This window comes from Salvia hispanica, chromosome 5 (genome assembly GCF_029641045.1).
Source record: "Salvia hispanica isolate PSC_SH4W2 chromosome 5, Shi_PSC_v1, whole genome shotgun sequence".
Classification (NCBI taxonomy): Eukaryota; Viridiplantae; Streptophyta; class Magnoliopsida; order Lamiales; family Lamiaceae; genus Salvia; species Salvia hispanica.
Window position 1 is genome coordinate 10,815,757 of NC_142696.1, and position 25,760 is coordinate 10,841,516.

The 25,760-nt window shown below is 39.5% G+C and overlaps 2 protein-coding genes and 1 pseudogene across 9 annotated transcripts; 2 read left to right on the forward strand and 1 right to left on the reverse strand.

The window, feature by feature from the left end:
* Nucleotides 1-433: 433 nt before the first annotated feature.
* MUS81 (Restriction endonuclease, type II-like superfamily protein) lies at nt 434-8,254 on the reverse strand. Of its 8 annotated transcripts, XM_089057855.1 has the most exons (16): nt 7,899-8,254; nt 7,544-7,632; nt 7,358-7,436; nt 7,176-7,262; nt 6,964-7,089; nt 6,502-6,557; nt 6,335-6,399; nt 5,791-5,911; nt 5,578-5,699; nt 4,801-4,958; nt 3,729-3,786; nt 3,375-3,533; nt 2,744-2,823; nt 2,187-2,481; nt 1,698-1,784; nt 434-642 (listed from the first exon to the last, which is right to left on the reverse strand). In XM_089057855.1, the coding sequence occupies exons 1-16, from the start codon at nt 8,090-8,092 to the stop codon at nt 538-540; spliced, it is 1,881 nt and encodes a 626-aa protein (XP_088913981.1). In that variant the 5' UTR covers nt 8,093-8,254; the 3' UTR covers nt 434-537. The 8 variants fall into 8 exon arrangements, with proteins under 8 accessions (XP_088913981.1, XP_047941321.1, XP_047941322.1 ...); XM_048085364.2 differs by having other exon boundaries at nt 6,335-6,557; nt 7,899-8,253; XM_048085365.2 differs by having other exon boundaries at nt 2,250-2,481; nt 6,335-6,557; nt 7,899-8,252.
* A 9,266-nt stretch (nt 8,255-17,520) lies between these two features.
* Nucleotides 17,521-18,604, forward strand: LOC148926272 (uncharacterized). The gene is made up of 2 exons (XM_089059058.1): nt 17,521-18,485; nt 18,577-18,604. The coding sequence occupies exons 1-2, from the start codon at nt 17,521-17,523 to the stop codon at nt 18,602-18,604; spliced, it is 993 nt and encodes a 330-aa protein (XP_088915184.1).
* A 4,409-nt stretch (nt 18,605-23,013) lies between these two features.
* Nucleotides 23,014-24,035, forward strand: LOC125189881 (uncharacterized; annotated as a pseudogene).
* Nucleotides 24,036-25,760: the final 1,725 nt, after the last annotated feature.

Below are 25,760 nucleotides of genomic sequence, written 5' to 3' on the forward strand. Positions count from 1 at the left end.
TTTAAAAAATTCCCTCATAATTGAATCATTTTCATATATAGTACTTCCTCCGTCCCATAATAAATGTCACGCTTTACTTTTTAGTTTGTCCCATAAAAGATGTCATATTTTCTTTTTTGAAAAAATTTCTCACATCAATATAAAAATTATATTCTCTCTCTCCATTCTACACACAAAACAAAACCTCCTAAAATCCCATGTCGTCCCATGAGTGTGACATTTTTGGTGGGCAAAGAGAGTTAACTTTTTTATCTTCTTACTTTACTCTCTCTTCTTTATCATTTTTTACTTTATTTTCACTAATTTTTTATCTTTCTTACTTTCTTATCTATTCATTTAACACACTCAAAATTCCTTTCTTAAACTCCCTGACAAAAAGTTTCGCCTCAACTACGAGGGAACGGAGAGAGTACATAAATTTTACCAGCAAACGAATCAAAACCACTGCGGAGGATATAGACGAAACATTTGCAAGGCATCCTTTTCTCTTGCAACTTTACAACCTTGACAAATCCCATATATTAATACATTAGTACTTTAACCACCCCAAATTAATTGGAATATATTTTTGCTGGCGGGCCCACTGATCAAGTTGTTGCTCTGCCTTTTGAGCATTTCCTCTTGTGCAATAGCATCACCCTCCTATAAATATGATACCGAAATTTGAAAAAAAAAAAAAAACACTACTGAAAAGAAAGGCATGCTTGCTAGTTGAATGTAAGGTTGAGCCAAACTCAAATGTATAAATCACAGTAATAACATTGGATATTCATTAACATTCCCTCAACTTCTAATTTGAGTTACTAAAGTTAACCCATACACATTCCTATTAAATTCGTTATGCAATCTCCCTCACTTATCTCTCGATAATTGGATAACATTTATTTATACTAGGAAAGAACGCAATAAGAAGCCGACTGTTGAAAGCAATGAAGTGAAACCAGATTCCCAATCAATAGGGATTCTGAAGTTGACATGAATTTATCATCTTATGCAAAACCTGACAGATGAAGTGTGGGGCGAATGAAGGGTTTGGATCTTACTTTAAGGCATTTGAATTTCAGAATATCAAAACTCTTCTGCTAACCAAAACATAATTTGACCACAGCATCAGTAATGTACATCATCTGCAGTTCAATAATATGATGATGCTCTACTCTTTTCAATGCCACCTGAATACAGAATTCTATGTTGTTTCTCCTTTCTGTCTAGGGAGGATAGAGCTACGTTGAGAGATTTACATCTCAACTACTTGTGTTATACTCCTATAAACTAACCTTGCGCTAACATCAAATTATTTGTTCCCGGATTCTCCCAAAACTTATGATTTGTGAATAAGCCAATAAGGTTGACACATAAAACATAAGGTTGTCATCCAGGATTAATTACAGTGAAATTACTTCACGCTAATCGACAATAGTTACACGTTCTTTCCTAAAACACTAGATCTCAATAAACAGTTCTTCCAGTAACTGCATAATGGAGAGACTAGTACCAATGAAAGAGTGAAAAGGTATTAATCAGTAGTCAGCAATCAGCAATACTAAAGAAAACTATATTTGCTTCCATTAATGAACTAGAAAGTGACAGCAACATTAATGTGTTCTAAATTTGTCAAAAAAGTTAACATTATAAAAACTCCAGTATTGACTAAGATGCAATAATATGTTAATACTAAAAGTAACAAGAGAACTTACCAGAAGAGAATACGCAGAAGCAAGGGACAACAATGTTGGGTACATATCTAAAACAGCAAGAGCTATTTCCTCTGTTACCTGGGAAACCTGCATTAATAATTATTCAAAATTTATCAACTAATGACAACAACAAACTCTTTTCTTGCACTTCAATTTTAGATCAAGTTTGTATCCTCTTGCATCACAAAGTCAAAAAAGGTTCGGTAGATGATGCTCTGCTCCTAGGAGTACAACTGCAGTTAGAAAATCAACCATGGATTCCACCAATACTCTTGGGTAACAGGGTAAGTGGTGGAAATTTAAAGATCCAGTTGTACTCCTTGTGTAGCATGGAATAAACCGTTAAAATAACTAAAACAGCAATTATCTTATTAGCAACAATGCAGTTTTCAACAATAACTAAGTAGAAGAAAGGAAGTCAATGTGGTTCTACTATCAACCATCACTATCAGATATTATTAAAGGGAAATGCTATAAGTAAACAATTACATGTAGACATGCTGGGAATAGTGAACAATTATGTCGATTGAGCATCTGGAATATGAGCCATACCTGCATGAGCTGGATACCAAATACATCACTAACTGTCATTTTACCCAAGTCTTCACACCTTTTGATAAATTCATCAAAAGGAGGGCATCCACCAATGCACTGTTGCATGGTATCTAGAGATCTGTAGTATTGGTTGATTGATTGAGTAAGATTACCATACTTTTTCAATGTATCAGCTAGTCCATTAGTTCGTTGCACATCAAAACCCTCCAAGATCTCAGTCGTGAAGCAACTGCATTAACAAATGTTTTAAGTCCTAAAAAAGCTGTAACCAGAATATGTACTTTAGGAAAACCTGAAAAATAGACTTAGTAGCCCATACAACAAAATTATAGTAGGAATCAGAATGTGCTATAAAATTCATTTGCTACCTACATAACATAATATTGATACTGCATCGTGCATGAAGTTAAGTACTGTTAAAAGCTATCCAGGCTAACCAAAAGGTTAATAAAATAACATCATAAAACAAGAGAGTAGGCAGTATTGCTTACGCCGTTTTGATGCTTTCAGCTGCCTCTGAGGAATTTGGATCACCTTCCACCAGATATATCATCTTCTTAAGCCCACATCGCTTCAAGGATATTTGAATTGATACATGAAAAAGGATAAGATATATAAAACATGTGGTCTGATCTCTTCAAAGCAGGGGAAGAAAAGAACTTCCAATTATTATCAATGTATAAAAAAAGTCAATTCAAAAACCAAAGATTTCACCCAACTGATAGCTATGGAAGTTGAAGTACACCGGAAAAATCAGAAAAGATAACGAAGAAAAATGGCAGGGCATGAGGTGGATAATAAGAGCCATTCTTTGTGCAACGGATATCCAACTAACTAATTAGCCAACAATTACTTCATACTTCTTTATGTAAATATTTTCATCTGTACCCTCATCCACTTTGATGGATACCTGCTCTTATACATTCAAGGGTGCTATTAAATATTAGAAAATAGCTGACTACAGTTTCCAAGATTTTATTATGGAAATAATGTAGTCACACTCAGATAATGTGATTAAATATATTACTTAAAATATTGAATAAAAAAAAATAGATCCAGTTATGTTGCCACACAACACAATCAAGAGTACATAACACTTGGGATTTGCAAAGAAAACATTACCACAAGCCGCATTTTCTGATCTCGATACCTATTGTCCCTTATTGACTGACGCAAATCATCAACCTTCTTCCTCTCAACAATAAAATCAAGTACGAATTCACTTCCAAGATACTTATGACGAGCTATCCAAATTCCATCACCCACAGGCAGCCTTCTAACCTGTAAACATCATATCTGAGTCTCATCATTTACAATAATTATGTGCAGACATATCGGCCTACAGTGCAAGACCAACAGCACACTAGCAATAAATGAACCACCTCAAGTAAGGTGGCAGTTGCACAAAAAATGGTCCTGTTTTTAGAAGATAATAGAGTCTAATTGGGGACAAAAATAACGACAAATTGTGCTAACCTCTATCTGAATTTGAAACAGAGAGCATATGTTCTCAATAATTTTTCTTGAACGTGATCTGCAAATAACGTGAATGAGATCATGGTACTGTAAAAATTCACGAGAAGAAACTACAAACGTTTTCAGACCATAGTAAATACCATTCTATAACTGAAGCAACAGAGTGATGTGATGACTACCAATACTTATGTTCAATATCAAAAGTCTTGCCAGAAGGGATGAAACACTAAAGCAAGCCATGAAATCATGGCTGTCCAACCTAACACTATCCCACAGGCACAGTTCATCTAAAGGAGAGGAGCACTTTGTGCCACAAATCAAGAGGAGATGAGCATGCAATAAAACATGGCTTAGATGTTTTAAACTTAAAAAGTTATTATGGAGTACAAAAATGGCAATTTGGGGAGCATGTTGGAAATGGCTGTGTAATATACATCAAATGTGAGACACTTACCCAAAACCAACAAAGGATTATAAGGTAGAATAGGACAGTTGGTCCAGTAGGACTTTTTATGAAAGAGGATTCAAAAACGATTTGCAAAGAAACATGCAGGCTGAGCGCCTAACCCATTCCCTATAAGGCTCTCATTCTTATTGTAAAGCTAAATAAAGAATGGTTATACATTAAAAACATACAGAAGATTGTCCATAACATAAAGTCCTTGCACAAATTGAAAAGTAATGTCCATGGATGTATCAAGTACCAACTATCAACAGTCACATACTCATAGTTAGTAACTTTGGTAAGATAATATAATGATGCATTAAACCCTTTCGAGGTTTCAAGAAAGATACTACACATTTCTTTATTGTGATAGACAACTTCAAAATACTAATAATAGCCTAGTGAGAGTCACTCTTGTTCTGCATATCTTTGATTTACTTGTCCTCTGTCAAGGGCTAAGATTATATACCCAAAACAGGTTTCGAACAATCGGCATCATTAACCGCTACAATTGAATATTCCTACATGTGTTAAGGAATCCATCACATATGCTTAAATTGAGTTGAGCAGACAAATCCAGAAAAAAAAAAGGCTTATAAACAGAATTTTATGGCAGAACTCACTCACCCTTGCATAGCAAATTGCTCCCGGTTGTCTAATAGCAGAACTACTTCATAAACATCCCCAAACTTCTCTCCAAATGCCAAAGGCGGTGTTGCCAAAGCAATGGGATTAGCTTCTGATCCTTGGAAGCCAGGCTGGCTAGTAACATTTTCCTGAACATTCTGTGGACACGTAGTTGAAGGAAAGATTCAGACACCCATGATTTTCTTACCATAGATAACACAAGTCCTTAGTTTGGTTAAATGGGTCTATTTGATCTATACAATCTAGTCGGTTAGTTTTATATTTATATGATGACTAACAATATATAACAAGGATATCTCCATATACTAAATTCTTACAAGATGGGGTATATCATAATATTGAAACAAAAATCAGATAAACTTGTGAAATTTAACCTTATATATAGTACCATTTTGTTTTTTTCTGAAATTCCTTAATGTGTGGCAGTTGCACATACTTTTCCCATACTGACTAATTAAACCGAAACATCTTATCTGAAGCATATGAGTGTTTTTAATTGGTGGAGGTTGGGCCAAAAAGGTAAGGAAAATAATACCATGTTCAAGCACAGTTGTTTTTGTACTTCATGACTTTCAGTATTTCTTTTTGTCTTTGCTACTTTCAACTCTTCTTGTCGATTCTACTTTATAAACCCTTCTTCTTTCTAATAAACAAGATAACTCTTTCCTGTTTAAATGAATCTGTACCTCACTGCCCCAAACAATTATAGCCAATTTGATAGCCACCATACCATAGGCAATCTGAAATCAGACTTACATTGGATGAGCACGGTTTCAAAGTACAAGAACTCCGTCCAAAAGTATGAAGCAACGAACTTTTATTGCTAGGAACATCATTTGCATGTCTTTGCATATCACCTGAATTTGTCCCTGCTCTACCTGCCAACAAATGATGGCAACTTCAGGCTATTATTACCATCTTCTGCTGGATAGATAAATAGACATATAGCTGGGGGAGAGAGATTGCTACCATCTCTAAGTTGGAACAAAGATGATGATGCATAATGGCCGTCCGTTCTTGATTTCGAGATGAAACTTATACTATCAATATCATCTTCTTGAAGGAAATCAAGTGATGATATGTCTGTTCCCTGAGATGTTTTTTAACTTCAGAAAAAACAAGTAAAATTTGTGCTATTCACAAAACCCAATATTTATAGCTAAAACTACCAAAACATAAATTAATTAAATAAAAGAAAAAACTTAATTGAAGGTATAAACTATAAAAATTAAAATATTGATGAAAGTAATATAAGCCTTGTAGAACTTAGAACTTATTGGTGCAAGAATTTAAGAACACAAAAGTAGGCATCAATCAAAATGAATCAGCTAGATATCATTACATTAGTAGCTCAAACCAATGACAATTGACATATTCACTTAGTGACATGAAGGAACATCTGACTCAATTCCAATAAATAAGGAAAGACAGAAAAACAAGCACCAAAACAGTGTAATCCTATAGAGCAGCAGAAGCTACACAAACTTGTAACATTATAAAGAAATCAGAATACCTTCTCAAGATAATCAGGTGGAATATCTACAGATATCTTTGCCTTCTTTTTCACACACTCTACATCTGGCAAGTCTTCATGCAAATCAACAACAGACACTTTGTCTCTTTGGACCAAATCTGGACATCTTTCCAGACCATCAAATTTCTTATTAGGACCAACCATACCAGATCTCAATAGGCATTCATGTGCTACTTCTTTTCCTTCTTCTGTCAACATATACCTGCATTTATAATCATCAAAAGCCCACGACATCAGCAGTTAGACGCACATTTCATATGGAGCTGATGTTATAAGTCTTGATTTAACAATAAATTTCCAAAATTGGAAATTTCAGTTGACAAGTAATTTGTTTCAAAAGAAGTCCATTAGGTAAGATATATAATTCTGCGTATGTGTCTTATAGTCTTATTCGTTCTAACACGCTATTTCTATTGTTCAGACTTCAGAAAGATAATAAGTGCAACATAAACTGATTTTCAAGTGGGCAACACAAATATTTGATTTTTTAAAAATTGTTAATAAACATGGGAAACTAACTTCAATAGCATGGAGAAGTAAATGTTGTACAACTAACAAATCCAGTAGAAGAAATGAATGAACTGAAATGCTGGCTCAAGAAAACATACTTAGCTGGGCAACTGGACTTCACAACAAGGCCTCTACTTATCAGTGTTTTCATACAGTTCCATCCAGTGTACCAGTCCCTCGGCGAGCTCCCAAAATGTCCAGCTTTTTCCTTTGCCTTTTCTGGCCTAAACCAGAAGAAAGAAAGGAGAGACTTGATCAATCTTGAACAGCATAGCCAAAATACGAAATCTAGTGCTTACTGAAAACATACGCAATTGGTACACGAGATAATCCACTTGTTTCAGCAGCATCGATGAGTTCCTTTTTGTGCATAAATTCATTTCCATTTTCTGTTCCCCTAAACCAAAATAAAAAAGAAGTAATGCTTCATCATTGAAATTCTAGTTACGATGACAGAAAATAATATGCAAAAGACAGATTCTAACTGTTTACCTGAAAAGTGAAATTAGTAGAGCATAAGCAACAGAATTCTTTTGTGGCACATAACGCTTTGGTCCCTTATTTTTATTTCCTATAGCCACACTAGTTAATTACAGAGCCATGTACAAGAATCATGTATGTTAACAACTTAAAAAATCCGGCTTTATAGCTAGTTTGCTTTCATACAAGAAAAGATACCCTTTTTCGTCAAGTCTTCAATCTCAGAAGGATCACCATCCGCATGAAAAAAACCCTGCATCTGCTTCAAAATCCACTTACCCACGCCCCTGCAATGAAGCATGCGATACAACCGCAATAATCACATCCCATTTCTATATGCTCACAGGTGCGTACAAGGGTACAAGCCATGTCGTTATGCAAATGCAAAGGGCTTAACAGTGTAGGCTAAGCTTACCTCGATGTGAACACAGCATAATAAAAACTCATGCTTAGGATAAGTTAACATCCAAGTAGTAACAACAAAAGATTACGAATAAAATAACTAATCAACCATACCGACAAAAGTTGTAATTCCAGTAGCATTTTCACTCACTTAATCTGCGCCAAGTCTTTGAGGTTTCTAATTGGGTTTTGGTGGTTACAGATGTTTGAATGGGCCTTTGAAAGCGTCATGTCCATATTGTCGGAAATCCCCTTGGAACTCTGCGCCAATTCGTGCCGCTTGTTCATCAAATACGCCGCCACATCTTCATTTTCCGGGCACGCAGTCTTTCTTGCACTATCCATTAACTGTTCTCGACGGCGGAATTCAGTTGTTTTGGATACAATTTTGCAGCGAGAGAGAGGTTTGAGGAGGAAGCGAAATCGATTTTGGATTTAAGCCCTAAATTTGATTTTGAAATTTTGTTGATTTAGGAGTGACGAGTGACGACGGGTTGGGGAGTATTTTTACTTCTCTTTTTGTTTACATTCTTTCTTTTAATTGAGAGTGTTTTGACCAAATATTTTGTTTAGTTGGGCCACGTTTTTATTAAGTCGAATTGATTCACTAATTTACATAGGATTGGATTGATGGTTTATAAAATTGGAATGAGGGTTTATAAAATGTCTTTGACCCAATTTAATTTCGGGGAAACAGTTTTATTATTAGTTCGTTGATAGGAAAGAACAGATTTAATACATTTACGCATAAAGGGGGAGTTTTGGGGGTGTTTAGGAAAATAAGAGGAAATTTAAGGGTATTTAGGGAAATGATCATTTAAAATAGATATTAATTGATCTAAAAATATATAAAACGTGTGATTAAGTAATTAGTTATTTAATTTCCATGGATTAGTGGTATAGTTAGTGGTGATGGTATAGTTAGTGGTGATGTTGCACAACAACATATAGCCGAAGAAAAGCAAGACTTGAAAACAAAACCTATTGGTTTTCTAACTCTTAAATACGTATGTTTCATGTTTTATAATGATGCAGGAGTTTAAGATTGGAGGGTAACAATTTATACTCTTCGGCCGTACTCCCAAATACAGTTTTGAGTACTAGAGATGCTAGATAAAGAGCAAATAATTTCGTACTTTGTAGCAGACGGGGTGGCCCTCTTTGCTATGGCCGTGCATGAACACGGCCCATATAGGTTGTATATTCCATGCTATTTTGCTGTATTTTTGTTGATGATTTTGATCGATTTGACTGTCTTCTAATATATATTTATACATTATTTTTATTGACATGTGTTCGTGATTGATTTTTTATAGAATAGATCTAAAAGTGATTTAAATGATATGTGATTTGTGTGGAATTTTTAGTTTATAAACTTATTTGGTTATATGAGTTTAGAACTTGAAATGATAATATTGTTTCTCATTCGGTATATGTGCTTTTTTTTTTCTTTGTTTGATTTTATATTTTTTAATAATTGTTTTTATTTTATATATTTATGATTTCAGATTTCATACAATGATATTTTTATGAATTTATAAAATCATTTTACAGTATAAAATAAGTTTAAACAAAAGAAAATGGGTCGTGCATCGCACGTGGGTAATACTAGTTTTAAATAAATTCCGGCATGCTCTCCAAGGAAAATGAAGGGATTACACGAGATGCGAAGACACGACTTATCAAAGTTAATGAAGCCCAAGGAAAGAACGAGAATTAGTTAAATCAAGCGATTTAATTATAATTTCAACATCCAACGGAATTCCTAAAGAAGAGCGAGAATAATTGAACCATTGGATGCATGCATTCTAAATGTTTATTTTCTCGAGATTTATGTGTATTTTAATTGTTTTTTTCAAAAAGCTTGTCCGCACACAAGTTAAGGCTGGACCTAGGCGTTTGATTAAGGAAAATATTAACTTGTTGAGGTGGGCTTTCTTTTGAAATATTTTGAATTATTTTGCCAAATGGTGTATCTACTTTGCAAATGCGTTATGTCTTGCCATATTTTGGTTTTTGATGGAGTTGTCAATCTGATTATCTACTGGGTTTGATTCCCTCTAGACTTTGATAGTTAATGAATTCGGGTCTGACTAGGGGGTGAGCCCTTACTCAGGCTAGTGTACACAGATAGGGATCGCGAGCCGTCTTTTGGGTCGGCCGGTCCAGTGATCGAGTTTGTGGCCACATTCTCGTTTCACAAGATAGTTCAGATTTGGTATGTGACGATTGATGATGATGATAGTAGATCGGCCGATCACCATTTTAAAGTTGAAAGAATTTTAGTGTTTCTCGGCATCTTTTTTAAAAGTAAAACCCGACTACACTCAAAGATGGACATGATTTTATTTTATGAAAATATTTTCGGCATAAGTTCACTGAGTGCATCAAAGTACTCAGCCATGCATGTGTTTTCGCTATGTGCAGGTTGAGTTGTGACGAGTGCGGAGGATGTTGGGCATAAAAGTAAAGGAAATGATTGTCAAATGTTCTGAATATGTTGTGTCTTCATGCATGACATTATTCTTCTCTCGAATGCTTCCGCTGAACTTTGTTCCATTTATCTTTTGATATTGTTGAAGATTGATTCTTTTAGTTGTTGAGTGATAAGTCGTATTCTAAGCCTTGGTTACTGGTCAGTATGTCGTGAAATGCATGTATTATCTGCAAAACGGTTGCTCAAGTGTGCAGGATTAAGGGATCCAAGCCAGTAGGAGACGATTCAGGCGACGCAAGTGAAAAGAGCGCTAGAAGGGTGCATTACTGACCAGGATGCATACCAGAGAAAAGACTCGAGATAGAGAAGAAGGATAGCTGGGATGATCATTAACAAGGGCAGAAAAGTCAAATCGAGAAGGAAGTCTACCCTAAAAGCAAGGGCAAGCCTCCCTATAAAAGAAGTCACTTGGAGATAGAACACAAAGTGTCTATCCTCTACTAAGACTCAAATACTATCTGGAAAAACAATTGGGTTTTGAAAACTTTTGAAAAACTAAAAACAATGGAAAGCATAGACCAACTAAAAGCGAATAAAACACGGAGAAAGACGATATTGATAAGGGAATCTCAGGGATGTGTGTTCACAGTTATGGTTATACAAAATTCCAACTACAAACCCTAACACAATTTATACTTTGAAAGGACGAGTCACCTAGCTTATGCTCATGCGATACAAATGTTGATTACAAGATTAGGGTTGTCAATCCTAACACGTAACTCCAAAAAGCTCCTAAGACCCTTGAAAAGTCCTCACTCTCAATTAACAGTGCCGTTTTAAGGGAAGCTAAATGTAGTGTCTACTAAGTGAATCTAACTCGCTAGAACTCTGTCACAGTTATGAAGCAAGTTATATTAAATCATACATGATTGTGTCACTAAATCATGCAGCATCAAAACTACTTAGGGAAGAAACAAAGTAAAAACAAAACGGATATTAAATAGAAAAAGGAATTTGTATAACCAAAGTTGTTACTAACACATCCCTAGAATCCTATGAGTTTAGTTACACATAATTGAATAAGCTAAAAACATAGATTGAAGGGAAGAAAATTTGAACATAAAACTAAAGCAAATAAAACCCGTAGGTTGAATCCTTGTCGTTCTTGATGTTCTTGAAATCCTTCTCCAACTCCTTGCACCAATGAAGTACTCTAGGTCTTGATCTCTATGAAGTATTTTGCAAGTAGAAGTTCTCTCTTTTTGATGAAGCTTGAGGTCTTATTTATAGGGGAAAGCCACTCCTTGTTGTAAAAGGAAAAGATCTCCAAAATATGGTAAATCTGGGCGCAAATCTAGGGCTTCTCGAATTCGCCGCCTTTCTCCGGCGGGCCGCCGCACCTTGGCCAGCGGTCGCCGCGTTGGATTCCAGAGAGTCTGTTCCCTCGGCGGCGGACCGCCGCACGTCTTCCGGCGGTCGCCGGACGAGACTTCTCTTCCAAGCACATTTTTTCGAGACGGACCGCTGCATTGATCTGCCCGCCGGGCGCCGGCGGTCGCCGGTCGACGTCTGACTCCAGATTTCCAAACTTGGCGTTTTGGCTCCCTTTTTCGGCTCAATTATGCACATTTCTCACAAAACACGTCAAAATACCAAAATAGACAAAATATGCAAATAATGGACGTGTAGAGTGACTTTGACATTAAAAACGGACCAAATAATGGCCTTAAAATAGTGCAAAATCCGAGCGTATCAGAGATATTGTTAGGAAGACCATTTTTAAGAATGGCTAAGACAATTGTAGATATGGCTGAGGGGACAATCTGCATTGATTTTAATGGTGAGAAATTTGTTTTTGACATCAAACAAGCCATGAAAAACCCAATAGATTCTGGAAATCTATGCTATGTTGATGTTGTTGACCCCCTAGTCCAAGAATTTCTTGAGACCGAATTATTGCAGGAAAAACTCCAAGGCTTGGATGTGTATGCACAGGTTGATGTGGAGGCAGCTGCATGGTGTGATCTGATCAGTAGCCGAGGGTTAACTGACGAGGAGATCGAAGGAGCAATTACGGAATTCTGTCAGAAGTCGGAACTAGCGGGATCCGCAGGGGCTTTACTACCGACAGTATGGAGGAGAAATCAGATGGTGAACATGATCAAGAGGGGGATTCTGAAAAGAACCCTCTGCCTACAGACACACTACCCCCACAAGTGGAGTTGAAGAAGTTGCTAGCGAATCTTAAGTATGCCTACCTCGGGGAGGAAGACTCATTCCCTGTAATCATCAATAGCGGGTTGGCTGAAGAACAAGAGGCAAGGCTACTAACCGTGTTGAGCAAAAACAAGAAGGCTATTGGATGGAGCCTTACGGTCCTGGTGGGGATAAGCCCGGATGTCTGCATGCACCACATTAGGCTGGAGGAGGGAGCCAAGGCACATAGAGATTCACAAAGGAAGGTGAACCCAAACATGCGGGAAGAGATACTGAAGGAGATCTTGAAGTTGCTCTCATTGGGCATTATATACTCAGTACCCGATAGTGAATGGGTCAATCCGATCCATATGGTCCCCAAGAAATTAGGGATCCAGGTGGTCAAGAATGAGAGGAATGAGCTAGTGCCCACCAGACTGGTCACTGGATGGCGAATGTGTATAGATTACCGCAAGCTGAACACTGCAACCAGGAAGGACCATTTTCCCCTGCCATACATCGATTAAATGCTGGAGCGACTGGCTGGGAGGAAGTACTTCTGTTTTTTGGATGGGTACAGTGGCTATTTTTAAATTTACGGGAATCCCGAGGACCAGGATAAGACCACGTTCACCTGTCCATTTGGAACCTATGCGTATAGGCGTATGCCCTTCGGCCTATGCAACACCCCAGGTACTTTCCAACGATGTATGATGAGCATATTCTCGGATTTGATTGAAGATTGTGTAGAGATCTTCATGGATGATTTCACGGTCTACGGAGACTCTTTTGACTCATGCTTGCAACATTTGGATCTCGTGCTGGAAAGGTGCCAAGCGAAGAATCTGCTTTTGAATTTTGAAAAATGCCATTTTATGGTTACAAAAGGAATCTTCTTAGGACACGTGGTGTCAGAAAGAGGGATCCAGGTGGATCAAGCCAAGGTGGATGTCATATCCAAACTACCCTTCCCTGCTGATCAGAAGGGAATAAGAGGTTTTCTGGGGCATGCTGGATTTTATCGAAGATTTATCAAAGATTTCGCCAAGATCGCCCAACCTCTTACTAGATTCCTCCAGAATGAGATGGAGTTCGTTTTCGATGAGCATTGCAAGGCTGCCTTTAACCTTCTCAAGGAAAAGTTGATTTCTGCACCGATCATTCGAGCTCCTAACTGGGATCACCCCTTTGAGGTGATGTGCGATGCTAGTGACTATGCCGTGGGGTCCGTACTCGGTCAGAAGGTCGATGGGAAGAGTTACGTGATATTCTATGCATCTAAGACCTTGAATCAAGCCCAACGGAACTATGACACCACCGAGAAAGAGATGTTGGCCGTTGTTTATTCGTTCGAGAAGTTCAGGCAGTACCTATTAGGATCCAGAGTCACCCTCTATACTGACCATGCGGCCATTAAGTATCTCATCGCGAAGAAAGATTCAAAACCCCGACTGATCAGATGGGTGCAAGAAGACAAGAAGGGGGTTGAGAACAAAGTAGCGGACCATTTGAGCAGAATAGTGCAAGAAGGGAACAGTGAGGATGTGCGAGATTGATTCTCGGAAGAGCATTGTGTGAGGTGATTTTCTCCGCAAGGAAGATCGATTAGGAAGAAGTAATGAGGCTTACTGGGCAGGACGCAACAACCAAGGGCAAGGAAAAAGTAGGATAGGAACCCTGGTATGCAGACTTGGCCAACTACCTAGTGACAGGAGGGCTACCAATGGTGCCAAACGTGACAAATGCTCAGAGGATGAAAATCAAGAATGAAGCAAAGTATTATTTCTGGGATGACTCATACTTGTGGAAGGCAGGAGCCGACCAAGTAATAAGGAGATGTATTCCTGACTGGGAGCAACGGGATGTACTAAGAGCATCTCCAAGGGGAGAGGTAAATGAAGGGGTCATATAACTACCATATTTACCTTTTATTCATGAAAAATCATTCTCCGAGGGGAGAGGTATTTGAGAAGGTATTATATCTTTTCCCATTTTGAAGAGGTATCTTTACCTCTCCATCAATGGAGAGGTAAAATCATATAACCACCATATTTACCTTTTTTTCATAAAAAATCATTCTCCAAGGGGGTAGGTATTTGAGAAGGTATTACACTTTATATTTTTTAATGCATCTTGTACTATTATTTTATTTTTTTTAAATGATATACCTTTCTATATACCTTTTATCCTTGGAGTTGATTGCTTTTTAGAAAGGTATATTGCACTTTTTGGGAAGGTATAAGCATGATATACCCTTTTCATTTACCTTCTTCCCTTGGAGTTGCTCTAACACACTGTCACTCCTTGGCATGTGGAGGACATTTCGGACCAAGGAAAACTGCAAGAAAGGTGTTGGATAGCGGATTCTTCTAGCCGACTCTGAACAGAGATGCATACGAGTTCTGCAAGGGTTGTGACCGTTTCCAACTGACCGGTGGGATCTCCGCAAGGGATGAAATGCCACAAGTTCCAATGATTGTTTGTGAAGTGTTCGACATCTGGGGCATGGACTTCATGGGTCCTTTTCCCTCATCTTATGGGAATTCCTACATCTTGGTGGCAGTCGACTATGTATCAAAGTGGATAGAAGCCAAAGCCATGAGCCCTTGTGAATCCAAAGAAGTCACCAAGTTCCTCAAGAGTCATATATTCAGCCGATTTGGGATATCAAGGGCAATCATATCCGATCAAGGGACTCAGTTCTGCAACCGAACGGTCGAAGCCTTGATGAAGAAGTACGGGGTTCATCACCGCCTATCTAGTCCTTACCACCCTCAAGCCAATGGGCAAGCGAAGATCTCAAACGGAGAGATAAAAAGCATCTTGGAGAAGACAGTCAACCCCTCCAGAAAATATTGGAGCACAAGGTTGGAAGATGCTCTGTGGGCGTATCGGACAGCCTACAAAATGCCTATAGGGATGTCCCCATACCGCATCGTTTTTGGCAAGATGTGCCACTTGCCAGTGGGAATTGAGCACCGAGCGTACTGGGCAGTTCAACAAGTTAACATGGATGCTAAAGCCTGTGAGGAGGAAAGGAAGTTGCAGCTACATGAGCTGGAAGAACTCAGATTGGAGTCATTTGACTCAGACATGTGGTACAAGGAGAAAACGAAGATGTGGCACGACAAAAATCTGAGAATCAAGGATCTCCAAGTTGGTCAGAAAGTACTACTCTTGCAGTCGAGACTGAAGCTAATGCCTGATAAACTCAAGTCAAAATGGGCAGGACCTTACATTATCACTGCACTACGTGCTAATGGAGCGGTCGAGATTTCAGGGAGTATCCCTAACTCTGAACCTTTTGTCGTAAATGGGCAGTGGTTGAAAATATATAGGGAAAATGAAGAAATGTGTGTGGTGGAAGAAATGCCACTACACTTTAATAGCGTCTAATGGCCAGTAGAAAAGGGGTTTGGAGTTCCACCTGGCCAACTTTATATAATTTGTGCTTATTGACCAGGTAGAATTTCAAATACCTTTAGTGATGACGTAAATATTGTGAATATTTAGTAATTTAACTTGAGTTAAGTAGGAAAATATTAAAAATACCAAAAAGATTTTCCGATCTTAAATATTAATTTGGAGTCCGTACTGACCACGAGGATACCATTTAGGTAAAACTCTGAATTGTATTTAAGAGTCCTTTTATTGCTTTAATTCTATTTTTAGCTAATTGAGAGGGAGGTATAGAGTGAAATTTGAATTTTGGTGCGTGGTGCAGCTTTGCAGGCGAGTGCAGTGACTGGGAGGGCGCGTGGAGCAGAGACGTGACAGGGGACGTCCAATCAGCTGCAAGAACGCACAACCGTCTCCCACCCGAAGCATCGCGACCTGGTAACCGTCTGCAACCGGTCAAAACCCTCAACTGCCCACCCTACTATAAAATACCCCACCGCCTACTCCCCTTCACTTTACAAACCCTTACCTGCATTCTCTCACCCAAAACAACCGCCCTCGACAACCACCACCCCACTCTGAAAAACCACCGTGAATCACTACCGGAAACAGAGAACCGCCACTGATACAACCCATGGCAAAGAAAAAAGCAACCAGCAACCCGGCATCTACCACCGGCGACAACCCCCCAGAAGTCCGAGCGACAGCGGAATCGCGACCGCCGAGTCCACAACGATCACAGCCAACACCGACGCCACAAAAATTCTGGCGATGGTTCCTTTAGACGCACAGGCGGCGTATCTAAGGCAACAAGACCCGAACAAAGATTGGACAGCGACCCTGGCCGGATTTAGCCTGACCGGAGGAATGCCGGCGATACCAAGCCCTACCCCAACTGCGACCACCGTGAACCCACCCATCACCACCCCAAATACCTCAAACCCCACATCCGAAAAGACCTCCCCAACAACAACTGCACAGTCAGAACCCTCTAACCTTTCTCCCAAACACCAACAAACAGAGTCACTCGACGTTAGCCCACTTTCCGCCTATCAAGATCCCAACTGGGGAGAAACAGAGGAAAGGGAGAGGGAAGAGAAGGTAAGAGAAGACGAGAAGGATAAAGCAGAGGAGACAACAGCCACTGAAACCAGAGCCGAAGAAGCAGAGAGGGAGGAGATAGATCTGAATGAAATGGCCAAGAAGCAAGGGCTAATGACGGATGATGAGTTCCAATCGGTTTTAGGCGGGGGAGATAGGATAGTGGTAAACCCTGAAGGGGTGGCTGAGGTACTAAACCTCGCATCCCAGGCAGGAGGAAGAGAGGAAACAGCCATGGGAGCAGATGAGTCAGAGGGGGTAGTCCACCAGCCAGTGGAGGAAATGAGAGAAGGACAAACCGAGGAAGCTAAAAAAACTGAAGAGGAGAGGCAGGAACCAGAGACACACCAGTCAGAGGAAAAGAAGGAAACAGAAGGAGAGGCCGAAATGAAGGAGCAAAAAACGGAAGCCCCAATCGTGTCTAAACCAAAGCAGTCAAGATGAAGCTAGTGTTGAAAAACGACCCCAAAGCAGAATGGCAAAAGCCCAAAAGAGTGTCACAGAGATGCTTAGGAAAGTGGAAGTCCAACAAGGCAGGAGCAAACACGGCAGCAGATGCAGAGGAGATCTCTAGTGAAGACGAGAAGACTACTCCTACAAAACCTGGGGAGAAGTCCTCGACAACTAGCCAGAAGGACAAATGGCAAAAGGGACAGTTTCATCAATGCCGACTGACCAGGAGGAAGAGGCTGACAAGGTGGCTGGGGGTCTGGACCTCACATCGGAGTCAGTAGGTCGGGAGGAGGCGATAGGAAGTGATACTAGTACCCGCATGGTAACCGAGCATACTGCCCAGGAGGACATTTCAACACAAGCCGACGAAGAAGCGACGACAAATGAAAAGGAAGACATATACAACAAGGAAAGGAAGAGAAAGGGGAAAGCCCCTATCAGGAAGAAGCAAGTCGTCAAGAAACAGCGCACAACCAATACCGGCATAGTGATCAGAGAGAAAGAAGAGAGAAGGAAGTTGAGTGACAGTGACTACACTTCCAGCGAAGAGTCAGAATCAGAGAGTGATATCTCTCTAGAATGGGAGGAATACCATGAGCGGCAGCTCCCCGATAATCACCAAGAACTAGTCCACCCGCCGGTAGAGAGGATTGTGTACCGAAGGTGGCGGGTAGAGCTCACTGATGAGCTTATGGAGGACATGAAGCACTACAACACCAAGAAGCTTCAAGGCGCATTTGACGACAAGGAAGATAGCAGCAAGCAAGTCAAATGCGGAAAGGTACTCCACATACCCTCTCTGGATGAGTTATCTGTGCATGATTCTTTCCTAGCCAGTATGGAAGCATTGGGTTTTGAGTGGCTGTTAGAGAATAGAGACTCGGAGATATTAGTAAGATTAGCCAAGGAATTCTTCACTACGTTTAGGTTCCAAGCCACAACAGACCTAGATGAAGTGTCAATTTCCTTCAGAATATTCGGTGGAGAGTTGTCCATGAGTCTAATCGAGTTGATTGTGAGATTGGGGATGTGTAGCTTAGAGGAGGCTATAGGACCAGAATGGAGAAGCCGAGAAAGGGGGATACCAAGGCGACATGTAGACTTTGAACCCCAAGAAGCCTGGGAGGAGCTAACCCACCCCGATCCTAGTCAGTTAGCCTCCACCACATCCAGATCCACCCACTTCAACAATTCCATGCTCAGACTGGTGCAACTCTACTTAGGCTACAACTTACTGGGACAGAGTAATTCAGCTGCCAGAACTTCTATGACCGAATTGTACATGGTGTGGTGCGCTACTCGCGGGAGGAGGCTGCATTTGGGATTCTGGACAGCCTACCAATGCCACCTGATAGCTACCCACCCAGCTAGGAACTTGTCCCTCTGCAACATACTAGGAGCTTTCGTGCGCAACAACATCATCATAACAGAGGCAGACGACCTATCTCCAATGTACATGGTCGACTCTCCTGGCCTGTTCGATATACCCTTCTTCGTCCGCACAAAAGTTTTATACTACCGAGAAGGAGTCCCTCAGTTCTACCCGATGGGAGAAGCCCCTGGTGGAAGGGCACAACGGGGGCAAGAGGGGCAAGCTGGGCAAAACGAACAAGCGCAAAGACTGAGGCAAGAAAGTCTGGAGATGGCAGTAACCGAACTGGCAGAGGAGAACAGACAATCACGGGCAGAGATGGCAAGGCTGACAATCCTGATGGAGAATGTACTTAAAGAATTAACGAGAGCAAAGGAAAGCACAGGAGCTGGAACAAGTGGCCATGGAGGCCAGAACGATGAACCCACCGAACCTGAGGAAGAAGAAGGTGTTGAACCAGAGGAGGCAGAAGATAACCAACCGGAATCCACTGAAGAGGAACCCAAGGAACCACCTGCATAGACTCCTGCGCTAAGGAGGAGCAGGAGGAATGTCTGAACGACCCTCCCCCCCTACTGACCAGTTAGTTTTCTTTTTAATTCTCAATTTTTAGTTTTAATTACTTTTATTGTTTAGATAAATGTATATGTGTAGTCATGTGTGCAAACCTCATTCATAACACTTAGCCTATCTAATATTCTAAGTGTGAGAAGTAAAAGGTTTACTACTTTGATGCATGTGTTATGTTTATGTTTTTGTGTTCTGTTATATGCATGTTAACTCACACTTAGCCTACTGCGCAGTCTAAGTGTGAGGAGTTTATATGTTTATATATCATGTTTTGTAATATTCTGTCATGTTTTGTTAAATCTATGTTTATATCTAAAACTCTCCCACTTAGCCTATTGCATAGTCTAAGTGTGAGAAGTTTTTATATATAGTATGTGTTTGTTATAAATGTGTGTCTGTCATACTAGCCATTCCCATTTTTCACTTCACAGCCCGTATTTGGGGCAGACACTTGTGAAGGGAGAGGGGGGATGTAACGCCCGCCTTTTTCCTTTCTTTTTAGGGTAATTTTTTTTCATCGTCCTTGTTTTGTTTCAACAATCAATGGGTATGTTTTATCGAAGGATCGGCAAATGTTTTGAATTGTGTTGTTGGAATCTCGAGGAATGTTGTGGATTATCTCGTAGAGAAATTAGAAGTTACTTTCGCGAGTACTTGGAATAACACCAAAGTACTAAAAACGAAATACTATGAATTTAATTAATTTTCTTCGCTGACAAGATAAAAGAGAAAGAAACTCAATGTTTAGGCCTATCCCTTTTTATCTATCTTGTTATAGTCAATTTATTTCTTTTAGTTGGGACCAATTTTAAGAAGCCCAAAAATCAATTATTTATTCCAAATCTACAGTCAACTAATTGGTCAAATATCTCCCTAACTTCTCCCACACGATTTCCCCATATCTCCATTCTCCCTTAAAAATCTCCAACCAAATACCCATTAAGTCCATACATATATCCTTCCCACAATATCATTCAATCATCCGCCGTTTCAAAATTTCAGTGCAGTTTTTCTTCCTTTGCAACAAAGGTAAAATCTTCCACTTCAATTCATTTTATACAAAGCTTTGGATATGGAATCCATGACACCATATTTTTCTTGTCACAGTTGAGAGGAAACCGAGCAGCCTGTGAATCCAATATATTTTTCCTGCAATCTCAATTTATTCTTTCGTGCTAAAGGTATACTCTTTTACATCAATTTCGTAGCATAATTGCACATTCACGGTAGCCCACCGAATTGAAATTTTCTTGAAACTGTGTTTTATAGTTCTTGCTAAAGCCTCCATCTTTAATGCTATTAGATATTGTCTTTTTGTTTCCTCTATACTTCTACCTACACATTAATATTTAGAATCGAATAGATAGAGAAGTAAGGGGGGGGGGGGGGGGGGAGGGTAGAGAAATCTTACCTGCGAGAATGGGCCGACAGAGACAGCAGCGCTGCCAGACGGAGTGCTGGCCGTTTGGAATGGCGGCGGACAACGGCGGTGAAGGTGGGGCGACTCGGCAGTGGTGAACGGAGATAGAGACGAGAGTTGAGGGAGAGTTTGTTGCTGGGTGTTCTTGCTGTCAATTTGAATTATGCAGAGGGAGGGCGTGAGAATTTGAGACGGAAGGGAGAGATTAGAATGTTGAGACAGTAGGGTGCATATGGGAGTAGACTTGTTTTGGCGACGGAGTATATTTATATTTTATTTATAGTAGTTGACGGCAGGGAGTATGTATATTTGGTTTATTATTTGATTTTGTTCTTTCCTTTTGTATACATACCTGTAGGTGGGAGTATGTATTTTTATGTACTAATTCTGTTTCTTTTCTTTAGTTTAATAACGGTGTTGGGAAGGGAGAGTATTAACGTGTGATGTTGGGAGTATATTAAGTTACAGATTTTCTTTTATTCTTTAGTTTTGTTAAATGGGAGTGACCGATTAATTTTGGGTTGGTCTAAATTATATTAACCTCTGGAACTTATGTGTTGGAAATTTATGTTTTTGGCCTATATTTTTCTAGTGATGACCGAGAGATTTAGTATATTGTGGACTTCTGTGTTTAATTGATGAATCGGTTTTAGCGAAGAATAATTTTGAGCACACACATAGGATGCATGCATTTCTTTAAGTAATATTTGGCAAAGTCTGATTTTAGCATATCATGTTATTTTAAAAAGGGTGAACTGTTGCACGATGTTGCGGTGAACAGAAAGTGATTGAGGATTTAAGAGAACGAGGTGGGCTTTCTTTTTAAATAAGGGCAATGCCCTAAGTATATTTTTATGTGAAAATAAATATTTGTCATGCCGTGTTTTGTTTTATCTATGGAACCTATCTGTTGTGGCTTTTGCCATCTATGGATAATCGAATTCGGGTCTGACTAGGGAGCGAGTCCCTACTCAGGATAGTGTACACCAATGGGGATCATGAGCCGTCTTTTGGGTCGGCCGGTCTAGTGACTTGGAATGTGGCCACATTCCTTGTCATCGATGGATCAAATATGGTAGACATCTATGGGAAAATGACTGCAGTCGAATTTTACAATGGAATGATTTTAGTGTCTCGGTATTTTTAAAGTTAAACCCCGAGGGCACTCAATGGTGGCATGATAAATACTTTTTATAAAAATATTTTCGGCATGAGTCCACTGAGTGCATCAAGTTCTCAGCCCTGCATTTCTTTTGAAAAATGTGCAAGTTGAGCTGTGACGAGCGCGGTGGGTGTTGAGCATAAAAGTGAAAAAGATAACAAATAAAAGATCTCGAATATATTATGTCTTCATACATAATATTATTCTTCTCTCGAATGCTTCCGCTGAATGTTGTTTCTTTTATTCCAAGTATTGTTGAGATAATATTCGTTTCGAGTTGTTGATTGTTGAATTGATACTCTGATTTTATTCGAGCTATTCCATTTATGTTGAGCTATGGTCGAGTTTTGTTGTTTCCCCCTTTCTTCCCCGCTTCTTTAACCAACCCCTAGTCGCGATTCACTGTGTTTTCTATCCTTAGAAAATGCGGGCGTGACAAATTGGTATCAGAGCAATTTTTCTTTCCGCTCTGGACCCGAGAGTCTTTTTCAGTCTTAGTCTAGACTTGTTTCGCTAGACTAAAAAAGTAAATAAATAAATGAATAAAATAAAATAATAATGGTGTATTGAAGGCTCAACATCTCGCTTCACCACGCTCAACCGAGAAAGAGGTAATGTTTTTATGAGAAATTTTTATGAAAGAGTTTTGGTGAAAGGGTGATGAGAAACTATGGTTATGAAAACAAAGTATGTTTTACAATGGGATGGAGGAGCTATGGTTGTAAAAAAAAAAAAATTGTTTTGTTTTTTTTCGAGAAGTTGAAAATCAATGGTGATAAAAAATATATATGCTATGCAACGGGACTTATCTTTTATGAAAAACATTGATCAATGGAAAATGTTGTGTTTAGGAACTATTAAAAAAAAATTCAGTTTCAAGGAAAATAAATTTTAACTCTTTCTTTTGGAAAATTGAGCTATGGAAGGGTGATGATATTTTTGTTATGAGGTGCAAACTATGATAATGTTATACTATGGAGGAGTGTTAAAGGTAGTTTATGCATGTTTTAGTGTGTGAGATATTAATGATGTTTTTGATTGATGGTTTACGGATGTGGAGGGACGAAACATATAAACTTTGTATATGAAAAATATCGATCTTAGTTGTAAGTTGACGACTTCGCTCTCGCTTTTCCGAGAAACAGAACGAACGGGAATGCCACCAAGACGTGGTAGACAACCAAGGCGCAATGAGGGAGAACAGTCCGAGGAGTCTGTTGGGCATACACCTCCACCGCCACCGCCACCGCCACCCCCACCCCCGCCTCAGCCAAAACGATACATCGAGACTTTCACGAGCCAAAAACCCCCACAGTTTGATGGATGGGAGAGCCATCAATGGTAGAGACTTGGATACGCGCTCTCGAGCGTATATTCGAGTTTATGGAGAGCACCGATAAGGAACGACTTGCTTGTGTGAAATTTCAACTAACTGGGCCCGCCGATTTTTGGTGGGATACCAAGCTAAGGACCATGGACCCTGCACGCCGTGAAGCGCTGACATGGGAGGGATTCAAGGAGGAGTTGAACAATAAGTACGTCCCCATGAGTTATAAGCGAGCAAAAGTAGAGGAATTTCATACTCTCAAGCAAGGACGCATGACTGTGACAGAGTACGACCGGGCCCTTTGCGAATTGACCCGATATGCGCCTGAGTTAGTAGACACAGATGCGGAGATGGCGGAAAAATTTCGTGCTGGGCTCGGACACGATATAAGAGCAGCTGTGGCTAGCCGTAGAGGAATTACATACTCGGAGGTTTTGAGTTGCGCCTTAGACGTGGAAGAGGAGCTGCCCAAGGATAGTACGGTCGCGAAAACTACATCACCACCACCGCAGCAACAATATAATTTCAGAGACAAAAGGAAATGGGATGGTGATCAGATTCCATATGAAAATAAAAGGCAACAACATATCCAGACCGCTCCCAACCAGAGGGGTAATTTCCGACCAAGGATTCCTCCATGCACTATATGCTCTAGATACCACTGTGGAGAGTGTAGACTCAAGTTTGATGGATGCTACAACTGTGGTGGAAGTGGCCATTTCTCTAGAGATTGCCCAAGTAAGAATGTCGGAGAGGGTGCAAGACAAAACGACCACGGACCACGCCCACAACTGCAAGCAATTCAAGCTGCGCCGAGAGGAGACCCAACTCCAACCCTAGACCAACAGTAACATTGTGGCTACTAGGAGTACGCTTGAGAATTTGGAAGATAAGATGAAGAGTACTAGGAACCGTTTAATTTTATTTTTGCAAATTTCGGGACGAAATTTTTGTTAAGTTGGGTAGATTGTAACGCCCGCCTTTTTCCTTTCTTTTTGGGGTAATTTTTTTATCGTCCTTGTTTTGTTTCGACAATCAATGGGTATGTTTCATCAAAGGATCGGCAAATATTTTGAATCGCGTTGTTGGAATCTCGAGGAATGCTGTGGATTATGTCGTAGAGAAATTAGAAGTTACTTTCGCGAGTAGTTGGAATAACACCAAAGTACTAAAAACGAAATACTATGAATTTAATTAATTTTCTTCGCTGACAAGATAAAAGAGAAAGAAACTCAATGTTTAGGCCTATCACTTTTTATCTATCTTGTTATAGTCATTTTATTTCTTTTAGTATGGACCAATTTTAAGAAGCCCAAAAATCAATTATTTATTCCAAATCTACAGTCAACTAATTGGTCAAATATCTCCCTAACTTCTCCCACACGATTTCCCCATATCTCCATTCTCCCTTAAAATCACCAACCAAATACCCATTAAGTCCATACATATATCCTTCCCACAATATCATTCAATCATCCGCCGTTTCAAAATTTCAGTGCAGTTTTTCTTCCTTTGCAACAAAGGTAAAATCTTCCACTTTAATTCATTTTATACAAAGCTTTGGATATGGAATCCATGACACCATATTTTTCTTGTCATAGTTGAGAGGAAACCGAGCAGCCTGTGAATCCAATTTTTTTTCCTGCAATCTCAGTTTATTCTTTCGTGCTAAAGGTATACTCTTTTACATCAATTTCGTAGCATAATTGCACATTCACGGTAGCCACCGAATTGAAATTTTCTTGAAACTGTGTTTTATAGTTCTTGCTAAAGCCTGCATCTTTAATGCTATTAGATATTGTCTTTTTGTTTCCTCTATACTTCTACCTACACATTAATATTTAGAATCGAATAAATAGAGAAGTAAAGGGGGGGGGGGGGAGGGTAGAGAAATCTTACCTGCGGGAATGGGCTGACAGAGACAGCAGCAATGCCCGACGGAGTGTTGGCCGTCTGGAATGGCGGCGGACAACGGCGGTGAAGGTGGGGCAACTCGGCAGTGGTGAACGGAGATAGAGACGAGAGTTGAGGGAGAGTTTGTTGCTGGGTGTTCTTGCTGTCAATTTGAATTATGCAGAGGGATGGCGTAAGAATATGAGACGGAAGGGAGAGATTAGAATGTTGAGACAGTAGGGTGCATATGGGAGTAGACTTGTTTTGGCGACGGAGTATATATATATATTTTATTTATAGTAGTTGACGGCAGGGAGTATGTATATTTGGTTTATTATTTGATTTTGTTCTTTCCTTTTGTATACATACCTGTAGGTGGGAGTATGTATTTTTATGTACTAATTCTGTTTCTTTTCTTTAGTTTAATAACAGTGTTGGGAAGGGAGAGTATTAACGTGTGATGTTGGGAGTATATTAAGTTACAGATTTTCTTTTATTCTTTAGTTTTGTTAAATGGGAGTGACCGATTAATTTTGGGTTGGTCTAAATTATATTAAGCTCTGGAACTTATGTGTTGGAAATTTATGTTTTTGGCCTATATTTTTCTAGTGATGACCGAGAGATTTAGTATATTGTGGACTTCTGTGTTTAATTGATGAATCGGTTTTAGCGAAGAATAATTT